This window comes from Protopterus annectens, chromosome 13.part0 (assembly GCF_019279795.1).
Source record: "Protopterus annectens isolate FY-2018-M chromosome 13.part0, PAN1.0, whole genome shotgun sequence".
Taxonomy (NCBI): Eukaryota; Metazoa; Chordata; order Ceratodontiformes; family Protopteridae; genus Protopterus; species Protopterus annectens.
Genome location: NC_056747.1, coordinates 647561328 through 647580275, shown reverse-complemented (window position 1 = coordinate 647580275; position 18948 = coordinate 647561328). Strand labels below are relative to the sequence as shown.

Here is an 18948-nt window from a genome sequence, read left to right as displayed (position 1 = left end):
GTTCAATATGTCAGTATGTCAGTTTTCAATTTAAATTTATTTACAACCTGTTTGTTTATGCGGTTGGTAGACTGGGCCAATGGACTGTTTTCTTCCCCACCCTTAGTACAGGAATACTAAAGTGCTACATACATAAATAAGGAAAGCAAACAAATAATTGTAACTTACAATCAGAAAGAAAATATAATTCACATATCACCATAGATGAAGCACACCAACAAGTAGTAATATAACATTTACACACAGTACTATGCCATGTCTGTCTGTACTAGTTCAGAACCATGAATAATAATAATGCAGTATTTAGTCTGCCCCAGAACTGAAACTGTATTTAAATTATTCAGGGTTGTCAAGCCTGTCCTAATGTCAGATGTGTCACACTGTGGCAACCCAGGACCCAAACAGCCAGTCTGCCCTAAACATAAATATTATTAGTCTCATCTACCTGAGGGTCTGAGATGTTGAATCTTCCACAGATCCATGAGTATCACCCACTGACATGCCTCTCAACTACCCAGAATTTTGCAAAATTTCCAGATTTTTCGATCTTATCTGTCCTGTTTCTCATACATGTTGTAGATTTCTGGCAAATTATTGAGGATTTAAGTCACTAAATGATGACAAATATTTGAGTTTCAGACTTCATATCCTTCAGAAAGTTCCATGCTAATGCTAAACCTGTTATTCCAGCCAATATTCTAAGTTTATGCAAGCAATAGTGGACCAGAGTTCCACTGTGGCGACCCCTAAAAGCCGAAAGACACAAGCAAACATACAAGCAATATTTAAAATATGTCCCTGATTTTGGGCCTTAGTCCCCCCCCCCCCATTATTTTTGGCTTTGTCCAAAATCCTTGTACTGAGATGTTGAGAATTGGTAATCCTGAGTTCAGAGTACTGACTCTGACATATCTATAACATTACCAATAACTGTAATCCTAGTACTCATCTGCCCAGTTTTGTTACACTCTGCTATCCAGACTCTGATATACTGTGTTTTCTTTGAAATTCTAGCTGTACCACATTTGCACCTTGTTTACTAATTTTCTTCATCCATCCACTTTATCAGTCTCTAGAACTAATCCTGAAATGAAAACTTGTTCATTCAAGCTTGTTTAGTTATGCATAGAGAAAGCAAGTGAATTTTTGTCACGATTTCTGTTCTTTGTCACTATTTCTGTTATTTAGAGACATAATAGTATATCTGGGTAAAATTTTTATTTGTGAGTAAGCTGTATACTACTCTGTCTCCAAATAACCTTGTCACCACAGGGCATCCTACACTGAGTCACTGTGTGTGTGTGTGTGTGTGTGTGTGTGTGTGTGTGTGTTGTGTGCGCGCACGCATGGGTGTGAGCATTTTTTAACCCACATGTTATAAGGATTGCTGTCATTAGTTTGGAACCTCCAAGACCATATCATCAGTCTTGCAATTTGGTGACCAGAACCACCACACTGTCTTCTATTTTGTCTTCTGACGAACCAGCATAAACTACTCACTTTCATCCTCCTCCACCCAGCTATTGTAATGCTCGGCTGACTATTCAAACTGTAGTCCCTTATGTCATAGTACTTTAGGCTTTATTTCTATATGCCAAAAGCTTGGCACAGTATATGTTTTAGCATACTTATGTGTGCATACACACACATATACACCACACACACACACACACACACACACACACACACACACACACACACACACACACACACACACACACTACCACCCATCAGTACACAGCACACAGACAGTCATGCCTCCATCCACCCTAGCATCACCAACACGTGACATGACACACAGGCACATTCATATGACCAGTTTCAGGCTACATACATAAAGAAATAACAGCACAGAAATTCTGTCAAGGTTAATTATCATACAGTCACATACTCACAATCTCATTCTTTAGTGCACACACAAGCATGAAAAGATACACACAATCTCACACATTTATTTATTTTATCTTTTGTTGATCAGAAGTTGGTCACACTATTCCAGTAGCCTGTTTTCAGGTGAGACCCAAGGTGGTATTTACACTGCTAGGGGAAATTTGGTCAGGGCATCTGGAAACTTCCCCTACTCATCATTGTTGTGAGTGGGAACCAATTTGGAGGAACACTTCTTGTTTTCATTCCAGGCACAGAGGCAGCCATGTTTTAAAGAAACCTGTTTGATGGAGATGAGTCACCAAATGATGGATGTATAATTATAACCCTCCAGTCAGGAAGGTTTGGGATGATTTACTTAAAGAAATGGTGGTGCAGAGTGAATCAGAAAATGAAGGAGAGATCTCCTGGGGGGCATTATGGAGAAAATACAAATGGAGGATGCAGAGACAATCCTGAAGAACAGTGGTGAGATGGAAAAGAAAACATATGCAGAGAAAGTAAAAAGAAGGCAAAAGTGGAGTAGTGGAAAAGAAGGCAGAAGAAAATAAAAAATGGAAGTAGGTGGTATAGAATCAAAGTAAAGAACACAAAGAAATGGACAGGTATGAAGTGTGGGGTAATTTAATAGTTCCTTTAGGTATAAAAGCCATGATGTAAAAGTATTTATTTTTAACAAAGAGGTATTTTGTGACATATTTAAGACTATTTTTTTCAATGGAAATTTTTCTTGGAAAATATGAAAAAAGAAAGACCGTTTCCCACAGAATCTTTATGTGATAAAAGTATTTAACAGGGAAACAAAAAGAAGATTCATGTACAATTTTGAACAGCTGTAAAGAGATTTTGAAAAGACATTTGAAAGCTTTATTTTTTTTTATTATTATTTTTTTTATTTATTTATTATTTGTTGATTTGTTGACCCAGGTTCCACAGAGCCAGAGCCTGTTTTCAGTAGAGGGGGGAAACGCCCCCAGATGCATGTCTTTGGAATGTGGGAGAAGTATGTAAAGAAGTACTGTACATTGCAAAAGTTTATGACAAAAGGGGTTTATGGACTGGTGGCTGGGTTTGTAATATTGTGCTGAAAATAGAAATAGAAAACAATTGTACATATAGCAAGCATGAGAAATGTGGAGAGGAACAGGTGTGTTGTAAAACACTGGGGACAACATAAACCATGATTTTTGTGGAAAAGAAGACTATCTGATAAATAACTGTGACAAAAGAAATGTTATATTTGTGGGGAAATGGGACATGATGCAAAAATGTGAATTAAAATGTTATAAACATAATAAAATTGGACATTTATAGATGGATTGCAACAAGGAAAATAACAGTAAGAAAAAAGAAAGAGAAGAAAATGTACAAAGAAAAGACATTTTAGAAGTACTAGAAATGGAAGAAATAATTGAAGAGAAAAATAATCAAGAAGACATAGAAGAAGGCTCTGAAATAAGTGATGAAGAAGACATAAACTGGGAAATAGCAAACGGAAAAAAAGAATTGTATTGGTAAAAGGGTAAAAGACAGAAAAAGAAAATTTAAAGGGATAAGTACAAAAGAAAAAAGAAAGGAAATGGATGAAAAAGAACATATAGAAGTAAAGATTGGCACTTGGTATACTGGTTAAGGTGCTTGACTTACAGACACAAGGTATAGTGTTTGATTCTCACCTTTGGGAAAGAAATTGGTTGGGCTTTGAATGGCCTATTAAGAAATGTAACCTAGTAATTATCTGTGAACTTGTGAAACCATGAATCTAAGGGAAAATGAACATTTTAGAGTGCTTTCTGTAAATGTGTATAGTATTAAGAATATAGTAAGAAGAATGGGAATTTTGTAATCGTGTAATAGATGTGATGTACATATAATTATATTAGATACAAGATTTTTAACAAATTAAGAAATATTACAAACAGAGACACTATGGGGAGGAAAGACAATCTGGAATTTGGGAAATGAGAGATGTTCTGGAATATAAGTATTCTGTAGAAATACAGTAAAAAAAATAGATACAACTTTAGCAAAAATAGGAAGTTTAACCATTGTAGATTTAAAATACAAAGAACAAGTATATAGAAGTATAGCATTATATGCTTATACTAACAGGAGACTTTGTGATGTAAGAGGTAAGTATAAAAGAAAAGAAATTACATAAGAAAAATGTTAGAAGTTATAAGATGTGATAAGTTAAAACTTTGGGAGAAAAATTCATGGACTTAAATAGGTATGTATAGAACTGAAATAGATTATTTTTATGGTATCAGAATGTTTAGTTATAGGGGAAGGAGAGGTCGTTGAAACAGGATTTTCTGATCAGCTTGGAATATGGCTTAAGACAAAATAAAACATAGAATATATAAAACAGGCAAAGGAATAAAAAGGACAAACAAGAAACCATGGAATGAAGAAGAAAAAATTAGTAATATAGTTATGGAAAGATCATATTATTGTGAGAATATTTTATAAAAATTGGTATGAATGGTGGAGAATATTTAAGGAAAAAATATAAAAAATGTTTTTATAGTGGCAGTATGATATGAAAAAAGTAGATAAAGAAAAACATAAAAGAATATATAACAATGCATTGGAAGCTTTAGAACATAATGATTGAAAGTACTTTGACAAAGAAAAAGAATTATATGAAAGAAATCAAGAAAAAATACAAGACTCATTATATAAACAACGATATTATTACAATGAAAATGAGAAGAAGTATCGAGTTACTTAACCAGATTAGTAAAGGAAGATGATAGTGTGATAAGAGGAATAAAAATGTAAAAGTAAAAATAGAAAGAACTCAGGAAAAGATTATGAATAGTGTAGTATAATATGTACAAGAAATGTTTAAAGGAAAATAAGTTAGTGAAAAAAAACATGGAAAGTAAAAAAGTTAACAGAAAAAGAAAATAAAGAGTTGGAAAAGATGATATATTTAAATGAACTAAAGTATTAGTACAAGTTAATATAGATTTGCATGCAGGCCCAAATGGAATGGGGTATGAAATGTTTAAAAATGTAAGGGACAGGCAAAAAATATGTGGTTTAAAGATTCTGAACAAATGGTTAAATTAAGGTTTTATATATAAAGAATTATGTACTGGAATACTTAAATTCATATTAAAGAAGGAAAATAGGAGAGAATTAAAAAAATGGATAACAACAGTATTAAATAATAATGATTATAAAATATCTATGAAATTAAGACAAAAGAGATTTGAAACTAAAATGGAAAATATTATGGAAAATACATATATAGTATAAAGGGAAAGGGTTGTTAAGAAATTATTAATAATGTTAAAATTGTGGATACTATTATGAACTGAAAAGAAGAAGCAAATATCATGATAGGAGACCTTAATATGGTATTTGACACAATTGGACATGAAATCCTATAGGCAATGATCAAAGAATATAATACAAGTGAGAAAGTTAGGAAATTATGTATGACAACGTATAGTAATAATAAAGTAAGAATATCTATAAGTGTCTTGTTAACCCAAAAGGTACATATGAAGAGTGGTGTAAGACAAGGATGACCAATGAGCTGTATACTCTTTGCATTAGTTATGAATGTGATAGCATATGAAATAAATTGCAAAATGAAGGAGACAGACTATATAACACCTGAAGGGTTAAGAATTCCAATTAACATATGCATATAACATTATAATAATTGTAAAAAACAAAATTTTGATAAAAGAAGTAACAGCTTGCACAATGAGTGTTTAGAAATGATAGAGATGTCTTTAAATAAAGATAAAAGTAAAGATTTAGTTGATGTAGTAAAGATTGGGTTTATATATTTTACAATGAATTACATTTTTGTGTAGGTATAAAATATGGGAATAATGAAGATGTACTAGAATTCAATGGGGAAAAAGCAATAGAAGAAATAAAGCAGATTTCTTTTCTGGAAAACATATACATTATCATTCAGAAAAAAGGCTTATCTTGATAAATTCAGTACTGATAGAAAAATAGCATACTTAGCAGTTGTATATATGTTGCCAACAGTATTTGAAAATGAATTATTACAGATATTTTTTTTTCATTTATATGGTGTTTTAGATTAAACCCAGTAAAAAGAGGAGTTTTGTAAGTAAATAAAGAAGGAGGATGTTTAGGTTTAATTAGGCCAGTGGTATATGCTGTTTCATTAAATTTGAACAAAGTGTTAAAGTGGGTAAATAAAAACGATGAAAGATTAGTAGTATAACTGTATAAATATAAGTATAATAAATTTTGGGGTTTCTAAAAAAGAGAAAAGAATATATAAGCAAAGATATAAAATGTTATCAAGAAAAAATGTTTTTTGTGGAAAATAAAAATTGATGATGTAGAAAAAGAAAAGTATGGTATAAGAATGTAATGTTAAAACATTACTATGTAAAAACATGGAAAAATCTAACAGATGAAAATGTTAAAGCTATAAAAATAAGAAGCAAATGGTGCAAAAAGAAAGTAGAATGTCAAGATCTTTTATAAAGACTGGTAATAGATAATTGCCATTAAAAGCAAATATGCCATATAAAAAGAAAAGTGATATAATATGTTTACATTGTCAGGAAGTAGAAATTACGAAGTGTATCTTTGTGAAAAGTAAGAGAGTAAAAAGGTTTTGGGGAAAACTATGGAAAGAAGATTTTTTTGAAGATATAAAGAAGTGGATAAAATAAAATAGATGTGATTAAATATGAATATTAGAAGAATAGAAGTAAAGAATATGTTAAAGAGTAGATAAAAAGTTATATTATGTAGGTTATATGGAATGAAAGAATATATGAAATTATGTTTAATGGTAAATGGATTTTAGAAACAATATTAAGTAAAATCAGATAGTAGTTATGGAAAAAGGAGTGGGGGGTCTAATAGGGATGAAAATGTAGCAAGATTGTAAAGAAAATTATGAATATATGTAAACAGATTTGTATATTTATATATTTGTACATATGTAAATATTTTGTAAATAAAAGTTATTTTTGTATGTAAGTAAAGGATCCCCTGCTTTCTTGGTAGGTGCCATAAGATCTTTTACTTTCCACCTAAGCTACTACCAACACAAACAGATGGGGTCTTAGTTTTATGTCTCATGCAATGGATGGCACACTCAGGAGTGTATCACCTCCCTTATGCTGCACTATAGTGTCAGCATTCAATCTGCCTGGAGTGGGAATGGAACCCAAACTCTTCTGTATCAAAGGTGAGTGTGCTACCTTTTATGCCTCTGACACTGCATACAGACTGATACAACTGCCTTCAGCAATCATATATACACATTCTGTATTCTTGTCACTAGCAAAACTTTATTCTATGCAAAAATTCACCTTATTGATATGAGAACTGTACATTAAAATAGCTAATGAATTTTTGAGACTATTAGGAGTACTAATGCATAGTTATTGTTTTTGTTTTTTCAGCTCCCATTTGAAAAAGACTGTGGAACGGATTCTGTTTGTGAAGCAGACTTATTCTTGGATGCAAGATTGCCACAGTAAGCCAACACTTCTGCTTGTGATAAGTGGTCTCTTGTCTTCTTGTTGTGCTTGGTCGAAAGCAATCCCAACAATTTGCAACAACAGTCTTAAAACTGTTACAAATTGCCTGCAAATGATGTGTTATGCTGAATGGTACAGCAAAGTACTGCAGAACACCTGAAATATTTCAAAGAGGCCATCCCAGTTTATTAAGTTATATTTTATTTGCATACCTTCTATAAATGTTCCTGTTGTAGTACCCTAATGTTATACTTCTTATGTATCTTAGCAAATAATGTGTATATGAAGACATTTCACAGTATTCAGAATTTCCAGTTTAGCATGTAACTAAAATAAATTCATTTTAAAGAGCTTGAGTAACATGGTTAAAAAGAGAGTATTAATATCAAACAAACAGTTTAATGGAGAAGAGGGCTGCTCCTGTAAGAGTGAATAACATGAGAGGTAAAGGCTGTTTGAGATGCCCTGAAAAAATGTAAACAAGAGCAAAGCCTTAAAGAAGTTAAAGTAATCCTTTGCCTTCTCTGAAATATTATGGTTTTCCATGATGATTGCTGAGTTCCAGCTGCAGCTCCCTGCCTTTAGAAATGATATAGTAGAAAATGGGTGTTTTCTTCCATGTTATATGCATGTGCAAATGCTGAGATGATAAGGAGACTCTTACAATTCATGATATCATTAGATAGTATGTTCATCCATGGAACACGAAGAATGTCATGCGAGCAGACTCATTGGCTTTAGAATGCATGGTCCCATGAGAGTGAAACGCAGGGTATTAATGTGCACATTGATCTCAAGCTTTGCAGTGAGTCAGGATATAATTGGTGCATTAGTTCCAACTGCCTTCTAACCAGCTAGAAATTTCAGTCATATCGCACATCTAACTTTGGCAGTACTGATTAGTAGGTAATTTAAGGAGCTTAGAGTTAGTTGTGGTGGTGCTGCGGTAGCGTTGTCACCTCACAGTAAGATGTCCTGTTTGATTCTCAACTAGAGCATCTTCTGTGTGGAGAAATGCGCGAATGGGTGTACCTTCGTTGAAGGTTGTGCGTCAGGGCTGGCAACTCGGCATGTAAAAATCTACTGCCAATCATTAGCGGACCGGAGTTCCGCTGTGGCAACCCCTAACCGTGAAAAAGCTGAAAGACACAACAGAATCAGATGTATCCTCCAGATTTGTAATCGGTTCCCACCACTTCCTTTTTTTAATATGCACAGTCATATGCAAGTCATTTAACCAGACCACACTTTCCACGATAACTGTGAACAAAGGAGTTTGTATTAAAGGCATCCTGCAGATCTGGGATTCATTCCCACTAGTTCCTCTTATAATGTGTGCAGTCGTATGCAAGCCATTTAACCAGACTAGACTTTACATGATACCTAGCAACAAATACTTTCATTACTTTGATTATTAATGTCTTTATCTGGCTAAAAAAAAAAAAGTCAAGATCCTCCTATTTCCTCATTCACAGAACAGCAGTGAATGAAATATATGAGAAGGTGACAAACAAGTGTGAAAAATATAGTGTTAAAAAATGTTAAAAAATATAGTGAGACTCAACCTGAGATGCCCGTATCAGTAGGTCCCATATGTATGATAGTGTAGGGTTGATGTTTGAGGCCCTGGATTCTCCTGGTGAGGAACCTCTGTGGTTTGTCCAGCTGCTGCATGCGGTTTAAGAGGTACATGCTGAAGGAGTGCTGTACTCAATATCTGGCCTTATAAGGGAAGACTACAGTGATGTTATGACCTCATTGTCCCTGGATGAGATACCCTTACTTATGAGGTGGGTCATGTAGAAAGCTCTCCATATAACAAAAGCAACATGGTGGTCAAAAGTCAGGTTGCTATCAGCCTGAGTGCCCAAATCCCTCATGACTGATTGCATGCTTAGGATGTTGTTATTAATGTGATAATATGTGGGGACATCAGTCTCCCCAAAGGGGATGATGATGCATTTTTTGGCATTCAGCTTGAGGCAATGTTTCTGGCACCAGTCATTTGTTTGGGTGAGACTCCCTTGGAGGATGTCCATATTACTTGGGGAATTGATGACCTCACCCAGCTTGCAGTCATCTGCAAACTTGGTCAGCCATAGCCCACTGGTTTTGGCCTGCACCTCAGAGAATTATATCCCAAATAACAGAAGCTCCAAGACTGATCCCTGGAGTACACCGCTCATTACAGGTCTACTGCTTAAGGTGGCTTCCCCTATTTTGATTAGGTGAGTTCTGTTAGTGAGCCAGTTTGTTACCCATCTGTTAACATATGGATTGATGCCTAGTTGAGAGAGTTTATCTATTATGCCCAAGCGGGGAATAGTGTCGAAGGCTTTGGCCAGGTCAAGGTAAATGGTGTGCACCTTCTTCCCCTCGTCCATGGCTTTGGCAACTGTCTCAAATAAGTTGACCAGATTTAGCAGACCTTCCCTTGACAAAGCCAGACTATGTGGGGTTGAGTGTTTCCAATGTCCCTGTTAATGAGGTCCATGATAATCAGTTCCATGGCCTTGCAGATCAGGCTAGTTAGGCTGCTGGGTCTATAATTTCCCAGATTGGTGGATGCTCCACCTTTGTTTAAAGGGATAACAGTGGCTGTCCTCCACTCAGCTGGGACAAAGCTGGTAGTCAGGCTTTGGTTGAATAGGGTGCCTAATGGTGCTGCAAGTTCATGCCTGAGTTCATGTAGGATGCAGCCTGGGATGTTATTGGGTCCCATGGAGGCTGTTTTCTTTGCCTTTGAGAGGGCAGTGATGACCTGTTCCCTAGAGATAAGGGGAGGGGTGCAGGTACTGAGGATGTCCTGATTTACTGATGGGGGGGGCAGAGGGGTAAAGTTTTCACTGAATCTGTCAGCCAGTAGGTTGGCTATATCTACAGCATTTGTGTATGTGGTGTACTTGACCACGAGTTCTGAACAGATCTGGCTGATTCCTTTGAGATTGCAGACATATGTGAAGAAGGCCTTATGACTGTCTCTGGTAGATGTGGCCAATTTGGACTCAAAGTTGGCTTTAGAGGATTTCATTAGTGCTCTTATTTGCTTGTTCAGGCTAAGGAGAGATTACTTCCATTTGGGCACCTGCTCCTTCTTGGTCCTGGACAGCAATTTTTTTTCCTTTTGTTATATATTTATTTATTGTAGATGTCCACCATACAGGTTTACTCTTCCTTGCAGAGGATGATTTTGTCCTGTCAGTTATTCCTGATTCCATGCATCTATATTAATGCTCATATAGTACTCTGACAAAGAAGAAACAGCAGCAAACTACCACTAAGAATGACTGTTTAATAACACAATAAAACAAAATATTAACAAAAATATGTCAGTAGAAATGATGAGCACTTTCGGGCAGTGCCCTTCATCAGATAAAGTTCCTAGTTTCCATACACTCAATTTGAAGTGAAATGACAACCAATCACTTTTTAATTTTTTGAGGGCAGGTTTCAATGGGATGACATCATTGAGTCCAGGGTACCTGTGTGCCATAAACTCCACAATCCACCTGGTTTCTTCAAACTCGGTATTATTAATTATGTCACCTCCCCTAATACCTTTTCTAACGTTCCATATAACCATAAATTTAAAATGGTGTCCTTCATAACTGGATACATGTCTGTATAGGGCATTGTGTTCATTCTGCACCTTGATGGCCTGTAGATGATTCAGAATCTTAATTTTAAGCATGCAATGTGTCTTTCCTACATAATAGCAGGTACAGGCTTGGCAAGTAGCCAGATAAACAACATTGGAGGTCCTGCAATTGGCTTTTGCGCCAAACTGTTAAATCTTGCCTATAATGGGAGGTGTAAATACTGCTTCTTTATTAATGTAACTACAGGCCTTACAGGACCCACAAGGTCTAGTCCTTTTCCTATTCACAACCTGCTGTTGATCTCCCTTTCCTTCATGACTCAAAATATCTTTCAAATTTGTATTTCTTCTGAAGCCAAAATTCGGCCAATCTCCCACTACCATCCTATCTTTTCATCGGTCATCAAAATTCTTCAATTGTGCCTAATAATGTCACATATCCCATGAATATTACATACTACTACTATATATGAACATTAATCTTACTTTATTATTTCTAGGAGCTTTATCTGATGAAGGGCACCGCCCGAAAGTGCTCATCATTTCTACTGACATATTTTTTTAAAATATTTTATTGTTTTATTGTTGCCGCCTCATAGCAAGACGTTGTCCCATTCGATTCTCAGCTATTAGCGTCTTCTGTGTGGAGGCATACATGAATGGGGCATGCCTTTGTTGAAGGTTGTGTGACAGGGCTGGTAACCCGGTACGTAAAAATCCACTACCAATCATTAGCGGACTGGAGTTCCGTTGTGGCGACCCTTAACCGGGAAAAGCCGAAAGACGCACATTGTGTTATTAAACGGTCATTTTTAGTGGTGGTTTGCTGCTGTTTCTTCTTTGTTGTGGATCATTGTGCAGAGCAGTCTGACCTTCAGTGAGGTTTCTGTATTTGTTTTCTGAACTTTTGATGTGTATTAAGAAGCCTCAGACACTATGGAGAATGTCTTGAATGTAAATATGGAGAAGGAAGGTGCACCATGGATGTCCTCATCTGCATGGGCAGATAGGGTTTAAAATGAACTTAGTTTCAGCAGGAAATCCATTGCTAAATCTTGATTTACATGTTACCACTGAACAGTGGATATTGAGGCCCATGAATACGGAGGTGAATCCTGTTTTTGAGGAAACCCTAAAGGAATTTATAAACAAGGTCAACAACTAAAACATTTGCAGTGGCAGCAGAACCACTTTGAGGCCTGTCTACAATTCAGTGTTGTACAGTGGTGGTGCTATGGTAGCATTGTGGTCTCACAGTTAGACGTTGCTCGTTTGATTCTCAGAGCATCTTCTTTGTGGCGACATGTGTGAATGGGTGTTCCTTCACTGAAGGTTGCACATTAAGCCCGGCAAGTCAGCACATAAAAATCTACTGCCAATCATTAGCGGACCGGAGTTCCACTGTGGCGACCCCTAACCGGGAAAAGCCAAAAGACACAAACAAACCGAGGGGTATTAGGGTATTTTGTATAACCAGCCAAGATGAACACTATCCAGAGCTTCTAGCTAAGTGGCAGCAAATTAACATTGATATGGGTTTTTCGTACATGCGGCTACTACTGCAGTTTTTTGCTCCAGAAGAGAAGCAGCTTAGGAAAGAGGTAGAAGCTCTGCAACAGAGACTTGAGATGGAATTTAAAGAGGAAAGGTACATTAAGCAACTGGATGTGACGTATTGCACCTTTTCTACCACTGATCAGAAGATGCAGCAAGTTAAAGCTAAAAAGCTGCAAAGGGATTATAATGACTTTATGTCAGGGCAGATTTTTGTCTGACCTAGGGAAAATCCTAATTTTATTAATACACAGTCCACAACATCTTCAGAGATGACAGGGAGACCCATGCAACCACAGAGAGTGGGGTGGAGTAACAACGATGTTTCTAGGGAGTAGACCAATGAGAGAGGACATCAGGTGATGGTGGTGAGTCACCCAGCGATGCAAGGAGAAGATATTGATAAAAGCAAGTACTTCAGAAAGGAGACGTTACAAGGGACAATGGCAGAGGGTTTGGTTGTCTGTGGTGCTTCTGATCTTATGTCAACGAGTTCTTACCTCAGTGATAATACTGGTAACTTGGATATGTGCTTGGGGGCTCGACCAAAGGCCCGGCTAATGATAAGGGCAATGGACATTTTTTTTGCCCAGTTACTGGTCCCTGTGAAGAAAAAGGGTGATTGGAGATACTTGCACAGTGAGAACAGGGAAACGAAAAAGAGGAGAATTACACAGTGACTGGTGACAGTACTGTTTTTAATTTATCTGAGTATGTTCTTTCTGATAATGAGCTTTATGTATTAAATAAGGGACTAACTTTCTTCCCAAGTCATGAAATAATTTTAGTGACGTTATTATGGACATTATGATGTTCGGTAGAAATGTCATGTTGAAGGAGATGTATGTAAATGACAACCAATCATGACAATTTGTGTTAAGACAGCCAAGTACTTTTGTTCCAATGTTTAACTCCACCATGCAGACATTCATTAAGGTATGTAAATAGGAGATTTTGTTATTTTTATAAGATAACAGCAATAGAAAGTTCCATAACATAACTATAGGACAGAGAAGGGCATTGAAGGGTTTACAATGTAACACATAGATAGTGATCAACCCAGCAGATGGGGGGGGGTCATGAGTAAGAATGTTTACTATGATAAGTTGGATGAACTACTTTCCGATGCCTCCACCTTTGTTCATATATCCCCTATCACTGTTAACAATTTAATTAGAGAGGTCAGGGGTAAACTGAAATACATGGAAGTCATGGGCTTAATGGATAAAGAACTGTTTGATTTCTTATAGATAGAGCATCCCATTACCCCATTTTTAAGGCCTAACCAAGGTGCACAAGGATTTATATAACCCCCCCAGACCTATTCTTTCGGGGAGGGGATGGATCACTGAGAATATTTCAATATGGCTGGAATGTACATTGAGACCTTGTTTAACATCACTGGAAGAGGTGTTGAGAGACACAGGGCATTTCCTGTCCTCCCTAAAGGAACACACGTTAATGGGTAGAGGTGTGAGGTATGTTATGGTGACACTTGATGTTAAAAATGTATTTACAGTGATTAGTAATAGTTATGGATTAGAGGTTGTTTCTAGTTTAATGAATGATTTGCACTTGATACAAGGAAGGCAGTTGGAACTGTTGGTGAATCTTTTAGATTTAGTGTTAGAATACAATGTGTTTACTTGTGCAGGTAATTTGTATAGACAGGTACAGGAGGTAGCCATGGGCACCCCTTGTATCAAAACCTATGCAAATCTGGTTTTGTCCTTCTGGGAAAGACAATATGTACTGGGGCAACAGAATGCCTGGATGGGGAAGCTATGCCTACATAGGCACTTTGTGGATGATATTTTTTTGTTATGAGAAGGGAAGTAGATGAGTTGAGGGATTTCATTGTTTACTTGGAATCAACTACTACCTTCTTTAGGTCAATTTTTCAGAGACCATGATAGATTTTTTGGATTTCAGAATAATTCAGTTTGATGGAGGTTTCAAGACCACTCTATACAGGAAAGAGTGCTGGAAGAACAGCATTCTGACATATGATAGTATGCATCCGCAGTTTACTTTCAAAAATATCATCACAGGGCAGCTGGGGAGAGTATCCAGGCTTTGCATGGAAGAGAATGACTTTGAGAAATAAGTGCAATGTTTGGAAAAGTTTTTCTTGAATAGGGGATATAATAGTGATAATGTATATAGCATCACATGGTCTCAAAGAGCATTTAGAAAGGACAAATTGTGTCCATGGATGAAACAGAATGCTAATAGTAATGTAGACATCAGTAACAAAGAGAAGGGTAGAAATAATAAAGTAAGATTAATGTTCACATATAATAGTAATATTCATGGGATATGTGACATTTTTAGGTGCAATTGGAGAATTTTGATGACCAACGAGAAGATGAGGGTGGTAGTGGGAGATCGGCTGAATTTTGGCTTCAGAAGGAATAAAAATTTGAAAGATATTTTGAGCCATGAAGGAAAGGGAGATCAACAGCTGTTTGTGAATAGGAAAGGGACTAGACCTTGTGGGTCCTGTAAGGACTATAGTTACATTAATAAAGAGGCAATATTTACACACCCCATTACAGGCAAGATTTATCAGTTTGGTGCTAAAGCCAGTTGTAGGACCACCAATGTTTATCTGGCTACTTGCCAAACCTGTACCTGCTATTATGTAGGAAAGGCAAATTGCATGTTTAAAACTAGGATTCTGAATCATCTATCGGCCATCAGGGTGAAGAATGAACACAGTGCCCTATTCAGACATGTATCCATTTATGAAGGACACAATTTTAAATGTATGGTTATATGGAACATTACAAAAAGTATTAAGGGAGGTGACATAATAAATAATACTGAGTTTGAAGAAACCAGGTGGATTGTGGAGCTTACAGCACACAGGTACCCTGGACTCAATGATGTCATCCCATTGAAACCCGCCCTCAAATAACGGTAGGTTCAGTACTGAAAAGTGATTGGTTGTCATTTCACTTCAAATTGAGTGTATAGAAACTAGGAGCTTTATCTGATGAAGAGTACTGCCTGAAAGCGCTCATCATTTCTACTGACATATTTTTGTTAATATTTTATTGTTTTATTGTGTTATTAAACAGTCGTTTTTAGTGGTGGTTTGCTGCTGTTTCTTCTTTGTTGTGGATCATTGTGCAGAGCAGTCTGACCTTCAGTGAGGTTTCTATATTTATTTTCTGGACTCATATAGTACTTTGGTGTAGATTTGGACATTGGTGCCAGTTTCTACAGAGGTGGAGGGGGCTGTGAAGCTGTTTATATCATCCCTCAGGAGGTTGTAATCAGCTTTGGAGAAGTTTTTTGGTTTGACCCTTGCTAGAGGGGGGTCAGGGGTGATGGTGACTTTGAAAGTGACCACTTTATGGCCGGATCTTACCAGGGAGGATGATACTGTAGGGGTGCTGCAGTGGTTACTCATGTTGGTTAATGACAAGTCCAAGATAGTATCACCTCTTGTGGGGGGATCGACTAGCTTTTGGTCCATTAAGCTGCAATAATTCATGATTTGCAACCACATTCTGAATGAGTCTCTCAGGGGGCTGCAAGCAGAATGTCACATATGCAACACATTGCAGATGCAAATACACATTTTTTAAGAATAACAAAAAACTGTCCCTCCCAATATCTCCATTGTAGAGTTCCAACCCATTCAAAATGAGATTCCTTTATAGTGATAATATAGACTGCTTAATTTTCCATTGTAAGTCATCCCAGAAACGGTATTCAGTGTTCCTGGTTCCCTGGTTTCAAGACTGTTGCAAATCAGAAGGATGATTTATTATTATCACTATTATTATTGTAAATCAATGTGTGTGTGTGTATCTCTTTAAGAAGCTATTCAAGGGCTTGCACAAGTGTATAAATACTAAGCACATGCAAGCCTGGCTGCCATTTTGTAATAAACTGTTGAGATGTAAGCATGTATGTATGTAAGGTCTGTCTGTCAATCAGTTCATTTATATTTTATGATGCTGCTATCCATCCTGATGTGTTTCTATGTAATAAAGCATTTAAACAAACTATCCCACCTGCTTGTCATCTATATTTAGATGTACAAGCGACAATCATACCTCTCAAATGTCCCTGATTTTGACTCAAATTTTAGCTTTGTCCCTCTTAATCCCTCTTAACACTGGTGCCTTTTGAACAAAAGATGGTGAATTATACTTCATAAATAATGACAGTAATTAAGAGCCGAATACTTATTTCACTTCAAGAAATGTATATTAATTCGCATTCTCTAATTCTGTTAATGTGTCAAGTTAATAGAACTAATATTTTAAAACTGCCCCTTATTGTCCCTGATTTTTTATGGATTTGTCCCTGTTTCTCTTGAGATTTGTCTCTGATTGGTTAAGAGCTATGAGCGACATGGTGCCAGAAGAGACATGGCTAAAATGACTTGTTGCTAGAAATAACTCCAGTTTCTCCAGTTTGAATCCAAGTGGCATTTAGTTAGTGCTGGAGGAGTATACAGGAGTGGATCATTTCTACTGTATGCATAATTCACAGAACAGGTCAGAAATTAATTTCATATGTTAAAACTTGCTCAGATAATTTCTTATTTGCAAAATATGAAATGAAGCATACAGAATGCCGTAAATGATATTTAAATAAATCAAAATGTCCAATATTGACAGAAATGTTCAAATTACTACAGAAAATGTTTGAAATAAAGTCTGAATTACATAAAACAAATAAATTAATAAAATAAAAGGAAATTACTGCATTTTTCGCAAATCCCGTATTTTTCATACTAATTAAGGCTACCTGAGTTATCAGAAGTGTATGAAGTGTTCACATGTTTGTGTAGTATTACAGTAAAATTATTTCACAAAATACAGCCATTTAAAAGCATATTTTGCAAAGTACAGCATTTTGAAGAGTTTATTGTGCATTTGAATGTTATTACAAGCTCTCTCACAGCACAGCTTGTTTGTACATAATTACAAGGGCCATATTTTCAGTGTGTTTGTGCATACTTTGTTGGCATGGCAGATGGATTTCAAAAACCCAGTGCACTTGTGTTTGATAATAATATTATTGCAGAGAACTGGAGAATGTTTGAGCAAGAGTATAATATTTTCATACAGGCTGCATTTTCTGATAAAGATGACTGCACAAAGGCATTTATTCTGCTTAATTTAGCTGGGTCAGAAGCCGCCATTGAAAGGGACCGTTCATTTGTGCATGCAACTGCTGTCTTTGCAAGAGAGGGGAAAACCATCATATTGTTGTACCGGCTGAGTCAAGGGAGGATCCTGAGTGATTAAAATGTAAATTTAGACAGATGTGTAACCCTCAAATGAATATTACAATGGAAAGCCACTTATTTTACAGAAGGGATCAAAAGCCTGGTGAAATTTTTGCAACATATATAACTGTTTTGAGGAATAAAGCTAAAACATGTAGATTTGGTGATTTAATTGATGAGTTGATACAGGACAGACTTTTGTGTGGTATTAAAATGATGCTGTAAAGAAGATTTTGCTTGGTGACAGTGATATAACTTTGAATAAGGCCATTGAGAGTTGTCAGATATACGAGCTCACAGAAAAGCACACAAATATGCTTACAAATGAGAAAGGCATGTTTCCAGTAACTTCTAAGGCTCACATTGATAACATATAGCATGTGGTTAAAAGACAGGCCCAAGCACATTGCAAAAACTGTAGCCCCTGCACCACCCATTGGTAAACCCCAGAGATTTCTAGCAAGTTACAGAGTTTGCACAGCCTCTGTGAAGCATAAGAATGAGTCAGTAAACTCAAAGCATGAACCCCAGCCTAGTTTCATTATCAGATGTTGTAATTGTGATGGAAATCATGAATCTAAAAGTGAAAAGTGCTTAGCGTTTGGTGGACAATGCCACAAATGTAATAAATGGAATAATTTCAAAAGGTTTTATAAATCAAAAGGCACATATTCTTTTATTAAAATGGAACATTTCAAGAAATGAGTCGATTAGAAAGCTGTGACTTAGGGCCACATACTTTTTATGTTGATGGAATATCAGTGCTTAGTGAAACAGTCAGTGCAGTAGATTTATGGGCAAAGAATGAAATATTTTGTACTATTTGGATAAATGGCACATCCATAGAGCTCAAAGTTGTACTGGCTCAAAGTGCAATGTTATGTCTTCAGAAACATTTGCTAGAGTATGTGCTGGTGAAAGGCTTGATTTGGCAAAATGTGTGAAGCTTGTTACTTATGGTGGTGAAGAGATTCAAACCGAAGGCTCAGTAATGCTTTCATGTTACTCTGCTGGAAGAAGCTATGACTTGTTATTTTATGTGGTCAAGAGGCACATTCAGTCATTATTAGGGCTCAGAGACAGTTTGAAAATTGGACTGCTTTCATTCAATAAGGAAGTCCACCAAGTTAGCTTAAAACACCACTATTCTAATT

The 18948-nt window shown here is 36.3% G+C and overlaps 1 protein-coding gene across 1 annotated transcript in view; it reads left to right on the top strand.

Annotated features, from left to right (window-relative positions):
• The window catches only part of ITGAE (integrin subunit alpha E), a 1198231-nt gene that overhangs the window by 996564 nt on the left and 182719 nt on the right, over positions 1-18948 (top strand). The window contains exon 30 of the mRNA XM_044054873.1: positions 7311-7384. Coding sequence (XP_043910808.1) covers positions 7311-7384 — 74 coding nt within the window. The remainder of the gene's footprint in view (positions 1-7310; positions 7385-18948) is intronic.